The 18,136-nt window shown below is 46.9% G+C and overlaps 1 protein-coding gene across 2 annotated transcripts; it reads left to right on the top strand.

Moving 5' to 3' along the window:
- Positions 1–1,869: 1,869 nt before the first annotated feature.
- On the top strand, positions 1,870–11,600 carry LOC120809259 (carbohydrate sulfotransferase 5). 2 transcript variants are annotated; one of them, XM_078082386.1, is made up of 3 exons: positions 1,870–2,024; positions 8,337–8,442; positions 9,847–11,600. In XM_078082386.1, exon 3 carries the CDS (start codon positions 9,942–9,944, stop codon positions 11,136–11,138), a length of 1,197 nt encoding a protein of 398 aa, XP_077938512.1. In that variant the 5' UTR covers positions 1,870–2,024; positions 8,337–8,442; positions 9,847–9,941; the 3' UTR covers positions 11,139–11,600. The 2 variants fall into 2 exon arrangements, with proteins under 2 accessions (XP_077938512.1, XP_040018870.2); XM_040162936.2 differs by lacking the exon at positions 8,337–8,442 and having other exon boundaries at positions 1,872–2,024.
- Positions 11,601–18,136: the final 6,536 nt, after the last annotated feature.

Genomic DNA, 18,136 nt, shown 5'->3' with positions numbered 1-18,136 from the left:
TTAAATCCCAGGTTTTAGGCCGTATCCTCCGGGAACATTTAACTCCGCAATCGCGTTATGACTCAAAATGCCGTGGTTGCATTTCTGTCCGTTTTACAACCAGGCTGCAGAAGCACCGTCGCCCTCCGCCCGTCGCCTCCTCATCCAGCTGGCGTTTACTGCTGACCAAAGGCTTCTGGCTCGGCGGTGGAACAGGAAATGACAATGGGGTTGTGTTTATTTGTTTTTCACGAGAACCAGCTGCATCCCTCTGTGGGCGTCGTGTTGTTTTGCCCTGGATGAACGTTGTGATCGACATCAGTGCCTTTTCGGCGGATTTGCCAGGCGAGATCGCCCCAGGTTGACCTTCGTTGATCTAAATGTGGAGGAGACGGCGAAAAAAATGCACACCGTTCCTTTGCTCCGAGCAAGTTAACTCCCTTCTTCACGTGGAGACCTTAAATCGTTCTGCTTCTGCCACGTCAGGGTCAAATACACAGGACACTTGAGACGCAAGACAAACGTCGCCACATATTTCACCACTACGTGCATCTCGCTCGTGGGCTTTTGGTTTGCGACCGAATTGATGCAGATTGAAATGAGCCGAAGAAGCGTCTCAGCTCAGCGTGTTAAGGCCGACCCTTTGGGTGGTGGTGGGGCGTCGATGCCAGCTGACTACGTCCTTCACGGAGTCTCACGGTCCCGTTCTCACAGCACAATGCGGCCGTTATTAACAGGAAGAATGTTTACGAGAGAACGGAGCAGATTGAAGAGCTTTCGTGGGAAGAAATGGGTAAATATGAGCGCTTGCACAAGCACGCAGAGGCTTGTGGCAAAGACTCCTGTAGAAGTGGATCTTTGTAGAACAGAATCCCTTTGTGTTCATCTGCAACGCCGCATTCATTAAGACACACGTCACTTTATTTAATACGCTGCCTGCAGGTCGCTGCGTCGTGCCGGACTCCCAATAAGACATTTAGGCCATGAAGACGCTCATCTAACGTTACGTGGACTCTGCGTGAGGAGGAAGAGGAGGCTCCGCGTCGCTAAATACCAACTTTTACCAATCTTTTAAAATGTAAGGAGCAGAAAGTAAAAAGTCGCCTGAAAAATAAATACTCCAGTAAAGTATAGATACCCCAAAATTTCTACTTAAGCACAGTAACGAAGTATTTGTACAACAAAGTTGTGGCGGAAAATACGGGTCGAGTCGAGTGTTTCCCATCGGCGCATTTTCTCACTGTACTGCTGCAACACTGTGTCCGTTACTCCGTCACGTGACTCCCCCTGTCACGTGACGCCTGTGCCCGGCTGCACGTGGGTTCCACGGCGTGTGTGTTGGTGGGAATGAGAGGGCGCCACAGAAAGGAAACGGTTCTCGTTCAATAACGCACATGATGAGAGGCCAAACAACACGTCATCTGTTGCGTGTAAACATGTTGATGCGGAAAGACTTTTTACGAGATCACCACGTGTTTTGAGTTTTGCGACGTAATACAAATGTCTGTTGTTTATTAATATCTAGTATTAAAAAGAACGGAGAGTACAACCCCATCGCCCCCACTATCATGTACAGTAATCCGGTGTACGGTAAAATACTGTAATCATTTTGTGATGACATTGTTTATAGTGCGCGTTATTGTGCACAAATCATGTATGTTAGAATATTTGAACCGCTAGAAATGATCCACAGTCAGTGATCACTTGACACACGCTTCACTATTACAACCACACGATATAAATTAAATGTAAGGTTAAAAGTTTTTAACGTCATAGTTTTGGGTCGCTTTATAAGCGAGCCCCGGCCCCCCTCCATCCCCTCCCGGCCCCCCTCCACCCCCTCCACCCGGGGCTTTATAAGCGAGCCCCGGCCCCCCTCCACCCCCTCCACCCGGGGCTTTATAAGCGAGCCCCGGCCTCCCGCCCTCCCTCCCTCCCCGCGCAGCATTCAGCCCCGCAGGAGCCGCTGGCCACGTCTCCGGACCCGGTGCCAGTACCCGAGCGGCGACGCGCGTCCACGGGGCACCGACGGCCGACGGTAAACGGTAAGTGAGGGGTGAGGGGGGTGAGGGGGGTGAGGGGTAACCAAACGAAGGGGCGAAAGGCGCCCCGCTTTCCTCTTCTCTTCGGCCGGGACTTTTTGTTTTCGTCGCCTTGGCGATTCGCGCGAGACAGAGACAGCGTCCCCGTCCTGCGGGACCTTCGGCCGCCAAATGCGCCCGTTAAGAGCGAGAGACGCGCGTAAAAAGCGCCCGTTGATCCAGATGTGACCCGCCGGACGCGGAGGTGGAGCCGTTTTCCTCTGCTGCGCGTTGCACCAGCAGCCTGTGACCTCGTTACGGCCCCGACCTTCTCTGCAATGACCGACGACCACCCAACTGAAGGCGTCCGAGCCCGAAGCGTCGGAGAGGCCGAAAGTCCGCCGGCCGTCCGAGGCCGTTGTTTTGGGAGAAGACTGCCTGCCTGTAGAAGTTTGTTTATCCTCTAAACACGCGACTCTCTGCAGCTGTGCGACGTTTGGACAGCTGAGCCCCCGCAGCTTTCCTGCTTTTGTCCTCTTCAGATTCACGCAGGACAACAAAAGCAGCAGTGTGTTGTGTAACGTTTCGCACCGATAACGAAAATGAACCATTTCCTTGATTGTCTGATTTAAAATGGCGAAAAAAACCACCAGTTTCCCCCCCAGAGGACGGAGGCATCCTGTATCTCCAACCAACGAATTTTATTTATAGGGCACTTCTAAAGGGCTTTAAAGGATCCAAATAACCCGCATACGAGCAAAAGTAACACAACAAACAAGCAAAAAGATTAAAAAGGCAAAGAAATAAAAGATCCAATGCAGGTGACTTTACTCGGCCAAAGGCCACGGCGAACAAGTGGGCGAAACTGTAGCCTCAACCACTGCGTTGCTGTATCAGAGAACCTAAGACGGATGTGGTCTGGGTTCTGTCGGTACCACCTCGGGTTCAGCCAGCCTGCCGCGGGCCGCTCGGCCAGTGCGTCATGATGATGAAGAAGGAACTACAGGTTGACCCCGGGGCGACCCCTGAGGTAGCGGGAAGAGATGTGCTCGTATCGAAGTTCCCTCAGTAAATATTAGACATTAAACGTACGCCTATGGCCTCGCAGTCACTCCACACACTTTGGTTACTGATTAATTGAGGACAGACATCTGAGACAGACAATTGAGACAACATCAGTTATTCGACAGCTAAGGAGTTAGTCATTCAAGAATTTCATTGGCGCAATATGCAGAATATGGGTTACAAGGGTGAACCAGTCTCCCAAGTTCCGTGAATCGGAACCAATTCATGACGTATTTGGAGATAATATCAGATTACAGCTTTATCGTCACATTACAAAAATGTATTTTAAGAAAATACATGAAAGGGAATTGCACATGTGATTGATTGAAAAAAAGCAACGGAGTGGCCGAGCGAGGGAGACGGATCTGCTTGGGGTGATGTCTGGTGTTTACCTCCGTGTCCGTGAGGAACTCTTGTCGGAGCTTCTTCAATGAGCACAACAGATTATGGAACGCGGGGGATCTGGGTCTCCCCCTGGAAACGCCAAAGGACCGTCCCAAACTCTCGTGTCTTGTCGTTGGATTTATTCTGAGGCTAAGCGGGGCGTCCCGGCCGTTGATCCAACCCTAAAAAAGGTTTCCCCCTCCCACGATGGGCTTGGAGCTCTTTCAGGCTTTCCCCCGCTCTGATGCTCTTAAGAGGATGTTATCACCTGGCACCGGAGATTTGGGTCTCTGGTCAATGATAGATTAGCAAGCCCCCTTTTTTTTAAAATACGCTCGGTCTTTCTGTAGCTTTTAACGTTGGAAACCAACAGGAGGTATCTCACTCGTGTCCACGGCTCGGGGGGCCGGTGGGCCCAGGGACGTCCCATAAACTGGTTTGATGGTTCCTGCTGAAGATGGGAATTGGCGTCACGCTGCCTTCTGGAACGGTTCGTCGGAAAAACTTAGCACGGTTTTCTCACAGCCTATTGGTTTAATTAACGAATAAGACAGAAGTGCTAACAAACGTCTTTTTTATGGGGCCATCGTGGGTGTTGGATGCGGCTGCAGCATCGGACCAACAGGGGGTGACGGTGTTTGTGAGATCCCCAGATTGTTGCTGGCTGATAAATGAACCACACCCGGAAGCAGCGCTGATGAAAACGTTCCGTTGCAACTGGTCCGACGTTTCCTAAAAAAGATAAAACAAACAAAAAATGTTACGTCATGTTTAATGAAGAGAGAGATGCAGACAGAGCATTTAAAGGCAGTTTTACTGTTGTTTACTCTACAAATTAGTTCAGTAGTTTTGTTTAAAACAATAGTACCTGTCGGTATATTATTAGTGTAATGCTGCTTATGCTTCAACGGTAAAAGAAAACAGTGTGTGTGTGTGTGTTGTAGAGATTATGTACGTCACTCTCGGTTATTACGCACAACATTGTTTATCTCATTTGCAAAATTGGCAGCGTAAGAAAAGAGAGACTCCTAAAGGACAGGGAGTATATCCTACTGTCTTTTTATATTTATTCATTTTATTATTAATATTTTTCTTTCCCTGAGCCATTTTTGAGCACCCGCCCCCCCAAATGTTACACAGCAGGAGTGCACATTGCACACCGACTCAAAACGCTGGTTCAGCCTCGCGGCCCGAGATCAGATGACACGGGGAGTCCTTCACGTTGGATGCTGAGACACTGTTTCCTTTGTCCCATCATTTGAGATTATGTGTGTATGAAGGCTCAGGTAGTACTTCCGTATATTACCCGTGCAGGGCGACCCCCCCACCACCACGTAGGCCCACTTTCAACCACATCCATTCCATGTTATCGCTCTGATAGACATTATAGGTACACTATGTTGTATGTATTATACACTATGTCCCTGACAAATACACACTAATAAGATTTAAGCGATGAATTAGAAAGCACAGACCTCTGTCAAACCAGAATTTGAAATACTTCTAAATAAAATGTAGGCATACGTGTAGGCTATGAGTGCAAAAGTGCAATGTAAAACAAAGTCAACAATGGATGTACTGTGGTATAGTTGTACTTTAGACCGTACAAATGAACAAGCCTAGCCTTGTCAATGGTGTCACTGGAAAACATCCGACTTGAAACCTCGCGGTTGATACTCAAATGTGAGACGCTCTTGGCTCATTGTTGACCAAAAGGTACGTTATAGTTAACTATAGTTAATTTTAAAAAGCGTCTCTCTGCAGAAGCTACCGTTACAGGTAGCAGCATTTCTGAGGGCCGCCCACATGTTTGGCAACGTTTCTCTTAATTTCTCCTCATACAAAGAAAGTTAGCAGTTCCAGAGTGGTCGTGGTGGCTTTTGGCAAATCGGGGAAATTCTGCATTTCCTTCGCCAGTTCCCTCCCGTCCGGGTCCGACCGCCCACCACAGCTCAGGGTTTGACTGAGTGCTTCACACTCACTTTGTGAGATTAGTGAAGTTCGCCAGCACTCCAAACGTTTTTATGTTTGATTCGAATCGCGGTTCACGATTGCCGATTCATGTCATGGACGATCTGGGTTAATTTAGAACCATTTGATTCGATTCAATTCAGAGACTTGAAATTGATTCAAGTTTCTGAGATCCCTGTTGTTTCTTGTAAGGTTTAAATTAATTATGGATATTATAAACAAGCAAACAACAATTAATGGCAAATGTATTAACCTTTTATTTGAATCAAGTGCCATTTTCCATGTAAACATTACACAATAATTACTCAATGTTTGGATCAATTCACAGAACCCCGGATGTTCAACCACATTGTCGGGTCGCATGTCTTTACAGATAAACTTGTTACTGTGATGAGTTTGGTGCTGGAGGCCTGAGGCGTCTGCAGGGCTGCAGTTACCTGCTGCTGCTGCAGCGGTGACGCTGCTCGAGGTCCTGACGGTCGGCGTTGTTTAATCCCACGGCGCCTTAATAGACGGCCGGAAAGATTCGTCGTGTTTCCGTGGTTTTTTATTTGGCTTCTACATATTCTACAAACAGCGACCGACTTATTTAGAACACCTCCGTGTTTGCAAAAGCCAAAATGTTTCCACTGGATCAATGAGTTGGTTTGTAAATGTCTCGCTCGCAGTCATCTCCTCCACGCCGTGTTTAGTTGTTGTTGAGTTCCGCGCGGCTGCCGCTGCGTCCTGATGACGTCACAGACAGGCAGACTGAATCAGTAACGTTTAACGCGTCTAAAGTGCTAAAAAACAAACAAACAAACACGCGTCCACACCACTTTTGTACTTAAATCCAATGTGCGGTTTCCAAGTATCGATACAAATCGATTATGTACCATCTCAATCGATTTGTAATCGATATATGTCGTCCGGAATGCCAATTTGCGGAGCACAGATCGATTCAGTTGGATCGCAGGAATATAAATCGATTAATCAATTTAGTGAATGAATCGTTACCCCCCAGTTTTTCTTGAATAGATTTACCTGCTGCATGCTCCGTGTCTTCGGTCTGTGTTTCACTGGCTGCTGTGCCAGGTGTTGCCAGGTGTGCCAAGTGTGATCCTAGATGTCCCTTCACCTGCAGCTGCATTGAAGCACAGACTATAACCAGATCAGTGAAGTTCTTTAAAATGATGAAACGATCGAGGTTGAAAGTCGTTTGACAAGTTCAGTTTTTACCTAAAAACAGTCTGGAAACGGCGCAAATGAGCAGTTCAAATAAATGTTAGCTTGCTAAGGAGAAGTAGACAGGCATAAACACACTATACACGCTCTTAACGGACCCTCTTTGCGCTTTCTCTTTGGGAAGGTACCATTTCATAAAGAGGGGGGCGGGATCAAAATATTATAAATATTGAGAATACTATTAACTAAGAGTCAAGGTTGGAAATGTCTTATGTTAGTATATTTAAAAATAAACCTTCCCCCACACCTTATTTACATAGTTATGGTCGACAGGGTCCATTTTTTTTTTTGTGTGGCGTGAGTGCGTGTGAAAACATGCAAAAGCGTGCGTCACGTGGCGGACCGATGAAAGCTGGCGGCTCTGCTGATTTCAGGTTGCTCTGTGGTATTGACGAATGCACGCGAATGCACAAAGCACTTTTGTACTTGTCAGTGGTGATCAAACAGCCGTATAATTATGGCAATTCTTATTTCAAGCATTAACCTGCTCAGAACCAGAATTAAAATCGCATTAACAAGTTTTAATACCTTATTAAGATAATTAAGGAATGCAACACTTGAAACAAGGGAAATGCTCCACCATTAAAACTACCTGGTAAGAAGAAATATCTTGTCGGACTAAAAGCAAGTTATATTGCCCTGATTTTAGATATTTTATCTTACTTAGATTTTAATGTTTGCAGTGTTGAACCTCAAATGTATGTTTTCCATTGTTAAGTGGGCTGTTTTGGGCTTTCCGTGTTTAGGGACCCGGTTAATCAGGGTATTCCAGGGGGACCTCATCCTTTCCAAAACGCCTGTGTCCAACAACCTTTCGATTGCTTTTGCTATCCCTACAGTTTGTTCTTCCCTTAAGGGGTACGGAGGACGGTAAATTGGGACCGGGCCAGGACCACTGGGACTACTGGAATCAATCACACATCAGCTGCCCCTTTTGTCCAAAATTTGGCAAGAAAATCTAGCATGAGTTGTGTGTTCTCATGGTCAGTGTTTTCTCTACCATGTGTGCGGCTTATGTCTTTCTCTGGTATGAGTTTTACTTCAAATGTGTGTGCAATACGGTACATATCATTGGCTTGAGAGTAATGTAGGTTAACACTTTGGGTGGGAACCCAGTCCGTGGCGTCAACCCCTGTCTTAATCATTGGCCTCATGTTCTTAGGTTCTCCTCCGCTTGGAATGAGCAAGGTGATGTGAGGAGCCGATGCCTCTTGTAGCGCATATATAACTTGTAAACCAGAGGTTAGTTCCTTGACCGTGGCTGCTACACCTTGTTTCCCCACATAGATCTCGCAGACTTTAACCGTTGGATGTCCATTCAAACTCCGGTCCATCCCACAGGATATCACAGTTCTCATCAGGAGACAGCGAATAGTTCATCGTGCGATGTGAAGGATCCACCGGTGGTTCGGTCGGGTGTAATACCTTGAACCACGAGCCCCAACAGTGATCAGTCTCATGTAGATCAGTTTGATCATAGTCTTCCACTCTCCCCCACCAGACCTCTGCCTCGTTACTCAGTGTTTGTTGGAGCTTGCAGCAACTGGTGCCTCTAAGAGTGGAGCGTGGATAGAAAGTGGCCACGATTGACCCAAAAATCCAATAACTGGCACAGTATTCCTTGATTGTGGCAGTGTTGTGTATATTGTGGAATAACATTTGACATTTGTAATCTCTTCCATTGATTTTCAGAGTAACCATGGGTTCTGGAAACAGGTTACCATCGGGCATTTGATCTGGGCACCCCATGGCATTTGCTGTAGTGTGTATGGTGCTTATGGTGGATAGACATCATGAGGTGGGTTGGACTGAGTCCTCTGGCCCTTAGGTGATCGGGGGCATGCGTTTGACCAAAGTACAGGCTGCCCACAGTTGAAACAGTTCTTATGTTGTCTAAACTGCCCCCCATTCATTTTACCTCTGCCTTGGTTGCCCCCCTCCCCACTGTCTTCTTCGCCGTGGAGGAGTGAACGCGGCCTGTGTGTAAGGGAAGGGAGGGGGATCTGGATAAGGTCCACCTGATATGGCGCTCACTCTTACCCTGGTTCACCTTTTCTCTGCTTTCCCCCAGTCGTGTTTTTGCCAATTCTAACTAGATATTGTGTAATTCTGCCATTTATCATATTCTTACGGTACAGATAGTGTTTAATCAGTGCTGACCAAGCATCGAAGTCCATGTCAGATAAACTAAGGATTCCTTTGTGGGGGAGTTGGACCTTTACTGTCCCCAAAACAGATGTATCACGGCTACTGGTACCGGTGCACGACGAGACCCAAAAGCATGACTCAGACCAAGATGGAAGGAACTAGTAGGTTTTAATCAATCGGGCAGACAAGGTCTAAACCGGGAGATCTGTCAGAGGGGCAAACAAGTCCGAGAGGGGCAGGCAGGGAATCCGTAGACGGGAACCGGCAGAGGTCAGAACCAGGGTGACAATCAGGAAGGCAAACAAATCCGAAAGGGGGCAGGCAGGGTCAAAACAGAGGTAGACCGGGGTAACTTGGAAAACTCTGCAAAACACACGAGACAATCTGGCAGGGAACAAACGAATGTGACGGGCTTAAATAGTGAGTGGCTGATGAGGGGATGTGCTTCAGGTGAGGGCAATGAGCTGATGATGTGGGAGGATCTGAAATGACAGGGGAGTTAGATAACATGCAGTGAAGATTAAATTAAACATGCAGTGAAGATGAAAATAAACTATGATGTGGTCTATTGTGTGACAAGATGACTCCATAGCGCCGAGCTTCACCTTCTCGGGATATTGAAGTCTGAGCTTTGGCCAGAGCTTAGCAACCCAATTATTTTCCATTATTATTTTTCACACGCACTCACGCCACACATGCAATTTTTTACGCAAAACGAGCCCATTGCCTTGCAACGCACGCAACCATAAGGTCCGCTGTGCGGGGTTGTCGTGCCCCCCCCCCCAAACACATATGAAATGGAATTTCAACATCTGGCCCGGGCGTCATGTTTACTTGTTTTAATGATGGTATTTTTTTCACCAGGGTTTTATTTAATTTAATTTTGTTTATTAATGTTGTTGATAGAGGGCCCCCCCCACGACTTTGATGCCCTAGGCGGTCGCCTTGATCGCCTCTAGGAAGGGCCCGCCCTGTACCCGTGGATTCTCATGATGCAAGAAAAATCCCTTTTTCCTATTCATATCCTTTTCTCTCTCTCTCCCTTTACCCTCAGGCCAGGGTTCTGCTTCAGAAGCTCAGCTCCACCAAGGACGGTAAAGAGAAAGACCTACATTGAGTCCCGAACACAGGCAGTGATCCTCAGCCATCATGCTGCGCTGCAGAGTGAACCTCAGCACCATGATCTTCCTGGTCATCCTTCAGGGGGCAGCGGTGGTCCTATTCTGCGGCTGGTATGTCCAGCTCAGTCCCTGCGGCTCTGCTCCCCCCAACGACAAAGTTCACGTTCTGCTGTTGTCCTCGTGGCGATCAGGCTCCTCCTTTGTGGGTCAGGTGTTCAGCCAGCACCCATCTGTCTTCTATCTGATGGAGCCGGCATGGCATGTGTGGACCAATATCCAGAAACACGGTGCGCGGGTTCTCCGAATGGCAGTAAGGGATCTGTTGCGAAGCGTATTTCAGTGTGACTTTTCCGCGATGGAGGCCTACCTGTCAGAGAAGCACCAGGTGTCCTCCTTATTTATGTGGAGTCACAGCAGAGCACTATGCTCCCCGCCGGCCTGTCCTCTGACACCACGTGGCCAATTCAGCAACCAGACTCAGTGCTTCAATGCATGTGGTACCCATGGCCTGCAGGGGGTGGAGAAGGCTTGTGGCACCTACAGTCACGTGGTACTGAAAGAAGTGAGATTCTTTGAGCTGGAATCCCTCTACCCGCTCTTGCAGGACCCAAGCCTAAATCTCCACATCATCCACCTGGTCCGAGACCCTCGGGCTGTAATGCGCTCCAGAGACGAGTTAGCCAAAGCCTTCAATAGTGATAGCGCCATCGTCTTGGAGCAGAAAAACATACCAGCGGCAGAAGTGCAGTACCAAGTCATGCAGGAGATCTGCCGAAGCCACATCCGCATTAATGAGAGGGCCATGCTGAAGCCCCCCCCGTTTCTAAAAGGCCGTTACAAGATGATCCGCTATGAGGACGTGGTGCGCAACCCACTTGAGGAGATAACTGCCATGTACGAGTTTGTGGGTCTGGAGACGACCAGCCAGTTGGCGGAATGGATCTACCGGGTGACTCATGGAAAAGGCAGAGGCACCAAGAAAGAGGCCTTTGATATCACCTCGCGGAATGCCGCCGACGTCTCCGAGGCTTGGCGTACCACGCTGCCACACAACAAGGTCAGACGCATCCAGGAGGTGTGCAAAGGGGCCATGTCGTTGCTCGGATACAGGACTGTTAACAGCGAAAAAGAGCAGAAGCGACTCGACTTTGATCTACTGGTGCCACAGGAACCTTACCAGTTCAGCTGGCTGCCAGAGAAAACAGACCGTCCAAGTGACGGTTAATTCGAATATCAAACACACCGCCAGACTTTGTTTGACCGACGTCTGTGTGCTTTAAAGCAGGGGTGTCAAGCTAATTCCAGGTTCGGGCCAGATACCGCCCAGCGGATACGAAAGAAGCAGAAGCGACTGCATGCTTCGGCTCCCCGATGAGGACCTGTCTGTAATTCTCACAATAGCAAAGTCATCCGGTAGTTTGATATATGGGCTTTAAAGGGTTTAATTGCGGTATACTTGTGTAATGACCGCTATCTGAGATTAACCAGCAAAATTGTAGGGAGGAGATTTGCATACATTTGGGACTAAACAAAACACTGTACGGTTCCCTTTTTCACCTGGCATCTGTTTGACTGTCTGTGGGATAAACTTTGCTTCATTTACTTGCATATAGAGTTAATTCATATTTTATCTTAATTCATGGAATAATCATTTTTCCTTAACTAAAAATAAAAAGAATTAGATCAAGATCCACCCACAGGCTCCACCAGCATGTAGCCTATTGCATCAAGTGTGTATTATTTGGTACAATTGTGTGTGCATTCTGACCTCATGATCATAAAGGCCCACATGAGTGAAATTGTAGGTTATTTTGCATGTATGTATTTCTGCTGGACTATTCAGTAACTTATTTGCTGTTTTTCTTTGTCTTGTGTTGCACTTGCTTGATGTTTGACTGGGTTAGGAAAGTTGTTGTCAGCCAGCCAACTAGCCAACAAAGCTACTGGCCGCCAACTCTCACGGTTTCCCCGTTTGCATGAGAAGCAGAGCGGCTGCACGTAAACTTGCCATTAATGAATCGTGGACGGTGAGACGTTGGAGACGGCAATGTGTACGTCCCCTTGTTCAGGATTCGTAGGTGGAACCGGTAGACAGTTAGGTAGACTTTGTAGTCAAAGGACTCGCTGTGAAGATGGACAACTGACCAACATCAGGAAGCACGTTTGTTTTGTACTTTGTTGTTAGGTATAGAAAAGATTTCTATTGGCCCTAAACTAGCGTGGCCGGCCGCAACACAAGATCCAATCACTGTGAAAGGGAAGAGCCTTTTCCCCACGTGGGGTAGTTCATTCCTTGTTTGGGACAGGGCACAGAATATATATGTAACCGCCTAAATGTGCACATTAATGTCAGCACTTGATTATATAATTGTTCCACATGACATGACAACAGTGTTGACGTTATATAAGAATGTATGTGACTTATTATCATAACTGTGTAGGATACAGCATGTTCAGATAGACCTGTCAGAACCCCCAGCCAGTTGGTTTCTCCCAATTAGCCCAATTGACTGGAAGGCTGTATAAAGAGGGGAAACGCCAGGAGGGTTTGGAGTGAAGGCACCTGCAGAGAGGTTGAGGTTGTTGGGTTCCTTTTGTTTATTTATGTCCATTAGAAGTGTTCGTTTTTTCTGTTTTCCTGACGACCACCAAGATAATAAAGCGGAATGGTTAATAACATCCCAGAGCGCTGAGTTTTCTTGCCTGCACCTCATCCCAACGCAAACCTCAGTGAGTCCTTGACGCCTGTGTAGGCGTTGGCCTCAAAGGCGCCACGTCACAATCACATACAGCGATGACATTACAATAATGTAAACATAACAAACAAAGCGTGAGTGTCGTGTGGTGCTTGCCGTGTCTCCAACTCTCAAGCTTATCAGACCTGTGTCTCAACTCCGGCAAGGACGACGACTGCGTCAGCAGACGTTTTTTCTGCTAGCTAGCGGCTAAACCAGCAAGTCAATTTTTCCAAATCGTGTCAAACATCAACAGTACAACACAAAACAAAGCAGACGTCCTCTTTTACCTGGACCTTTTCTTTTTTCGAGACCTAAAAAAATGCGTCCGCGTAAAAGAGGACGCCTGCTCACCCGAGCTAAACTAGGCTAAGCTACTCGTGTTAGGGTGAGCTTGGGGGCGTTCGTGTTTATAGTCACATTTGCTAACCTGTCGTTCTTTGAACTCTCTGAAAAGTTTGCGGTGTCTGTCTGATGAAGGCGCTTGGCCATATTTGAAGTGTTCACTTCCTTTTTGAAGCAGGTTTTACAGACTGGTCTGTGTGTCTCGATGGATGCTTTCCATCGCAGTCTACATGAGGACACGTCTCCCCCGATAACTCACCGTGAGTGACGGCTGCACAGTCAATGCGTGCGGGCAGCCTGACAGGGAGCGGAACAGTGAGTAATGAAGTACCGGTAGGCTACTAAAAATATTCAAGATGGCATTGTCTTCAACGTAAGGGTACCGCGGTACCTTTCTAGTACCGGTACAGCATGCAACATTAGTCCCAGACAAGTCTTAATATCGCGTTGTTTTCAACGTAAGGGTACCGCAGTACCTTTCTAGTACCGGTACAGCATGCAACATTAGTCCCAGACAAGTCTTAATATCGCGTTGTTTTCAACGTAAGGGTACCGCGGTACCCATCCATCCATCCATTGTCAAACCGCTTATCCTGCACACGGGGTCGCGGGGGGGCTGGAGTCCATCCCAGCCAACTTCGGGCGATTGACAGGGTACATCCTGGACTGGTCGCCAGCCAATCGCAGGGCTACACAGAGACACACAACCATTCACACTCACATGCACACATCTACGGGCAAGTCCCCAATCAACCTGATCCTCTGAGCATGTCTTTGGACTGTGGGAGGAAGCCGGAGAACCCGGAGAGAACCCACGCAGACACGGCTAATGCCCCCACCTCCTGGCCCCAGATCAGCAGAAGGTATCGTGGCTGACTCGAGGGACTAAAACAAAGGGACTTTATTTTCTTAGTTACAACCTTAGGTATCCCTGACTTTTTCAGGGTCAGCGCATTTTCAGCAGGAAAGGCTCTGCGCAGCTGCTGCCATTTGCTGTCAGTTCAGTCCCTTTGAATCCAGATCGTTTGAAGCTGGGCGTCATGCCGGCGTCCCCCGAAGGCCCCATCGGCCCTTCCAGGGGACTTTTGATCCCCAATGACGCTCCCACAGAGTATGTAGTATGTAGTGGATCGACATCTGTCAGGAAGCTCCCTTAGGTTGTCAGCGCGCCGCTTAGCTCGATGTAGTGAACTTTAATCTGCAAGATTCACTCAAATACTTTCAAAGGGTGCAACAACCTTTCCCCCCTCCCAGGTTCATTTCAGGTGTGTGTTTGGCCATCGAAATCATTTATGACTTTACTCCTTCAACCTTCGAATTTCAATGTTTATTTATTATTAATTATTAATAACTTGTTTCAGGAGAGTACCTCAGAACAATGCTTGGGGAAGACCCGACCCGTGTTCCTGTGAGCAGTTAGTAAAAGCGCAAACACAGCAGGACAGTCAACAAGGCAAATTATTCTGCGCTTTTGGAATGAAGCCATTAATCACGTTGAACATGTAGGGTTATGTTGAGCCAACACAGAGGCCCGCAGTCCTAAGAAGGGCAATTCTATTGATCCTTTCAACTTTGACAAAGGCGGTGAAAACCAGATCACCTCTTTCCAAACCTTAGCTTTCACCTTAAAAGCATTTAGCATTTTCATGTTTATTGGCGGGTACATGAAGGCCTTTAGTGAGTTAACATTCCTTGTGGACAGTTAGCTCAGTGAGTAATTCATACAATCACACTATATTCAATAAGCAATGTGTACAAAGTCTACTGATGGATTCAGATTCAACAAAGTACAGTGAGTCTACTGTGTTGCGAGACGGACGGTCCTTAAAAGTTAATATTGACGAAGATGAGTCTGTTTCTTTGCTCTGATAGTCTTCCTGAGACGTATGAACGTAAGCATAAGAACACATGGAACCAAGTGCTTTGCTTGGTACATTGTGTGTTCTCAGTGTGTGTGTTTGTGGGTACAGAGATGTACACACAATGTGGAGAGCGGAACTGAGCAATACAGTGTTGGTCGGATAGAAATGATCCGGAACTCTGATGTTTTACTCACAGATTCTGCTACTGACTGGACTTGGATGAACTGAGGTTGTGCACAGCGATGCTTCGACCTCCGGCAGACGTTTGCATGTGAATGTGCGCTGACCTGCAAGGGGTGTTTCTTCTCTGGAGGATGAATCAAATGTTTTGGGAGGAAAAGGAGCCGTGGCTGAACAGATCATAAATAAATAAACATTTACATGGAGCCCGTGTTTGTGTCTGTTCACTGAGAGACACGGAAGCAGGTTTTCTCCACGAATAGCAGATGACGGCAGCAAACAACACGTTGTGGCGCCATCTGTCTGCTGGTGGGAACATCTCCACGGAACACACGAATATACACACATGTACAGCATGTCGGCGCTGATCGGAAAAACTAAAAGAGCAATAGTTTGGAATCAATCATTTTTACTAACCGCACTCATCACAAGGTTTTCTGAAGTAAGACGATCCTCCAAAACATAATTCAATGGCAATCCTGCCACAGCATCCGCATACATTTGTATTTATACTTAAAACACATTGTACATAGATCAACATTTACAAAGACCGAGAGCTAGATGCCTTTTGAACAACTAATTGAGCTTAATACTCAAATATTTACTGTGTGTAAATAAATGCATGAGGTGCTGTAGATTATGACACTAAAGTATTTGTGAATTCAGGCAAATGAATTCTGTCCCAGTCAAAGCTAAAATTAAGATGGAAGGAAAAAAGGTATCTTTCTCATGTGGAAGGTGGGTGCAGGTGTTATACCAGTTCCCTCGTTGTGTTACCGCCCCCCCTCCCTCAAAGGGTCTGTCTGAAGGGGATTCCAAACCATTGGGCCCTTGAGCTCCGAACTGCTAAAGGCCTGTGCCTTGTTTAAGCAGAGCTTCCCCTTTCAGCAAAATCTTTGGTGGAGCTTGAAGTCTCAGTCAACATAAAGAACCGAGGACTTGCCCCCTTAATCTTATTGTTGTTTTTTCCAAATACATACTGATAACATGGGGCAAAGCTGCTTAGCAAAACCCTGTAACAGTTCTTCTAGTTCTACAAGATGTCTTTAGAAAACCAATTGAAAATTCCATGAAAAATATTCAATTGAATGCATTTTGCATAGCCTGAAATCCCAAACAGCAAATAGAGGATCCCCCAGGAAGGCTATTTGTACAGAACAACATGCATTCTGCATTATGCATCAGAAAATCAAGAGCAGGTTCGCCTCCTAATGGCTCGGTTAGAAGCCATAAAGCTTTTTGGAGGCAAAGTCCGGATTTAAATCTGATTGAGATGATGTGGCATGAAGCTCAAACCATCCTTTAGAATTACAGCGATTCTGCAAAGATGGGTGGGTCAGGAGGAGGAGGGGGGCACGACCAGCTATTAGGGTTGAGGGGCAATTACCTTTTCATGGAATCATCATTCAAAAAAAAATGCGTTTTGTATTTGTTATCTTTGCTTTAATGATCAGAAACATTTTGTGGCGAATATGATAAAAAGTAAAAAAAAACAGGAACGCTGCAAATACTTTTTAACGCACTGCATATTATATATTGTATATATTCCCTACATTCCCTCCCCTCCTCGCCTCCTCCCCTCCTCGCCTCCTCGCCTCCTCTCGGATAACAGCAGGTGGGTAATGCGACACGCAGGAGGATGGCATCTACCCTGACTGACATTTTCCCGCAGATCCAATCGGTTTCCTCAGCTGCTGATCCGGCAACAAGCTAATTTAAAGTCCGTCAGAATTACCTAGGATTCAATCGGAAGCTTATTAGTTGAACTTTCAAAATAAAAGCAATTCGGGTGAACAGAAACTGAATAAATCTACTCCACAATCCACTTTCGAGTATAACCAGAGCTTGATGTAGTGAATTCAATTCAATTCACGACCACAAAACGTATTTTTTTAAAGACCAGTCTTTTACCAACACAAAATAGTCAAATATAAAACAGGGCTGAAGCTGCCGGGCCTCCCATCATCAGACATTCCATCTGAAATTGGCACTCACACTTGCCAGCGATGAGGTCTACTGACCTCGATTCCTTCGAGAGGGATTCTGAGATTCAAAGGGACAGTTTTTGCTTTATAATCCAAGATGGGAAATTGGCAACCACCCCTCTGGAGAAGAGTGGAGATCGCCAAAGACCGAATAAAGCTCCTGGAGAGCCATCAGGGGTCCACGGCTCAAACCAACAACAGCCAAGAGACGCAGTCCGAGAACTTCCACCTGCTGGAGTGTCTGAGACTACAGGAGGAAAAGATGGCTGAAGCCCAGCTCATCAGTCACCAGGAGAAGGAGAGGATGGTTCGTGAGGCCAAACTTTCAGACCAAAAGATCCAGAACCTTAAGCTCATCAAGGAGAACGAGGGTGTGTCTTCACCGAGTCCACGGAACCCCTCGTCAGTAATGACAGCTGGCAACAAAACTACAAGGACCTGGAGAAAAAGACCACCGAAGACCTCGCCCTAAAACAAGAGAGCCCGGAAGCCCTTCAGGTAAAGTACCAGATGATGCCCACCAAGGTTGAGACTCTGATTCGCCAGAAGATCAGTGGGACCCTGGAAGTCAACAAAGAGAAGGAAAGCATTTCACAGAAGCTGAGAGAAACAGCGAGGAAGAGAAATACAAAGATCTGGAGAGAAGAACCTTCAAAGGACTGGACCAACAATAACAGATCTTGAAGACCAGAGTAACAGCATCGTACTCTGACAACGTTGCTGTAGACGAGGAGTTGAACAAGCAGCGGGCCAACAACCACCAGCGGAGGACAACTACCTGATAGTCAGAACACTCCAACAGATGGAGGATGAGAAGACCAACGGAAATCCAATAGTGATCTCAAAGATCAAACAGTTGCCGGACAAAAACACAGACCTTGAAAACATCTGTCTGGACTTGAAGAAGAAGAAGGACATCTTTGGAAGAAGGATGCAAGACAGGCAGACAGGGAGAAGACAAGAAGACCCTCAACGACGCCGACATGCTGCTTCTTCATCGGAGGCTTAACACCAGCAGGAACACCTTCCTTTATCTCCCACTGCGTTCTCACATATGCAAATAAATATACACATACACATACATAGACATATAGATACATAACACTCTGCTTGTAA

This window comes from Gasterosteus aculeatus, chromosome X, assembly GCF_964276395.1.
Source record: "Gasterosteus aculeatus chromosome X, fGasAcu3.hap1.1, whole genome shotgun sequence".
Classification (NCBI taxonomy): domain Eukaryota; kingdom Metazoa; phylum Chordata; class Actinopteri; order Perciformes; family Gasterosteidae; genus Gasterosteus; species Gasterosteus aculeatus.
This window is presented reverse-complemented; position numbering and strand designations above follow the sequence as displayed.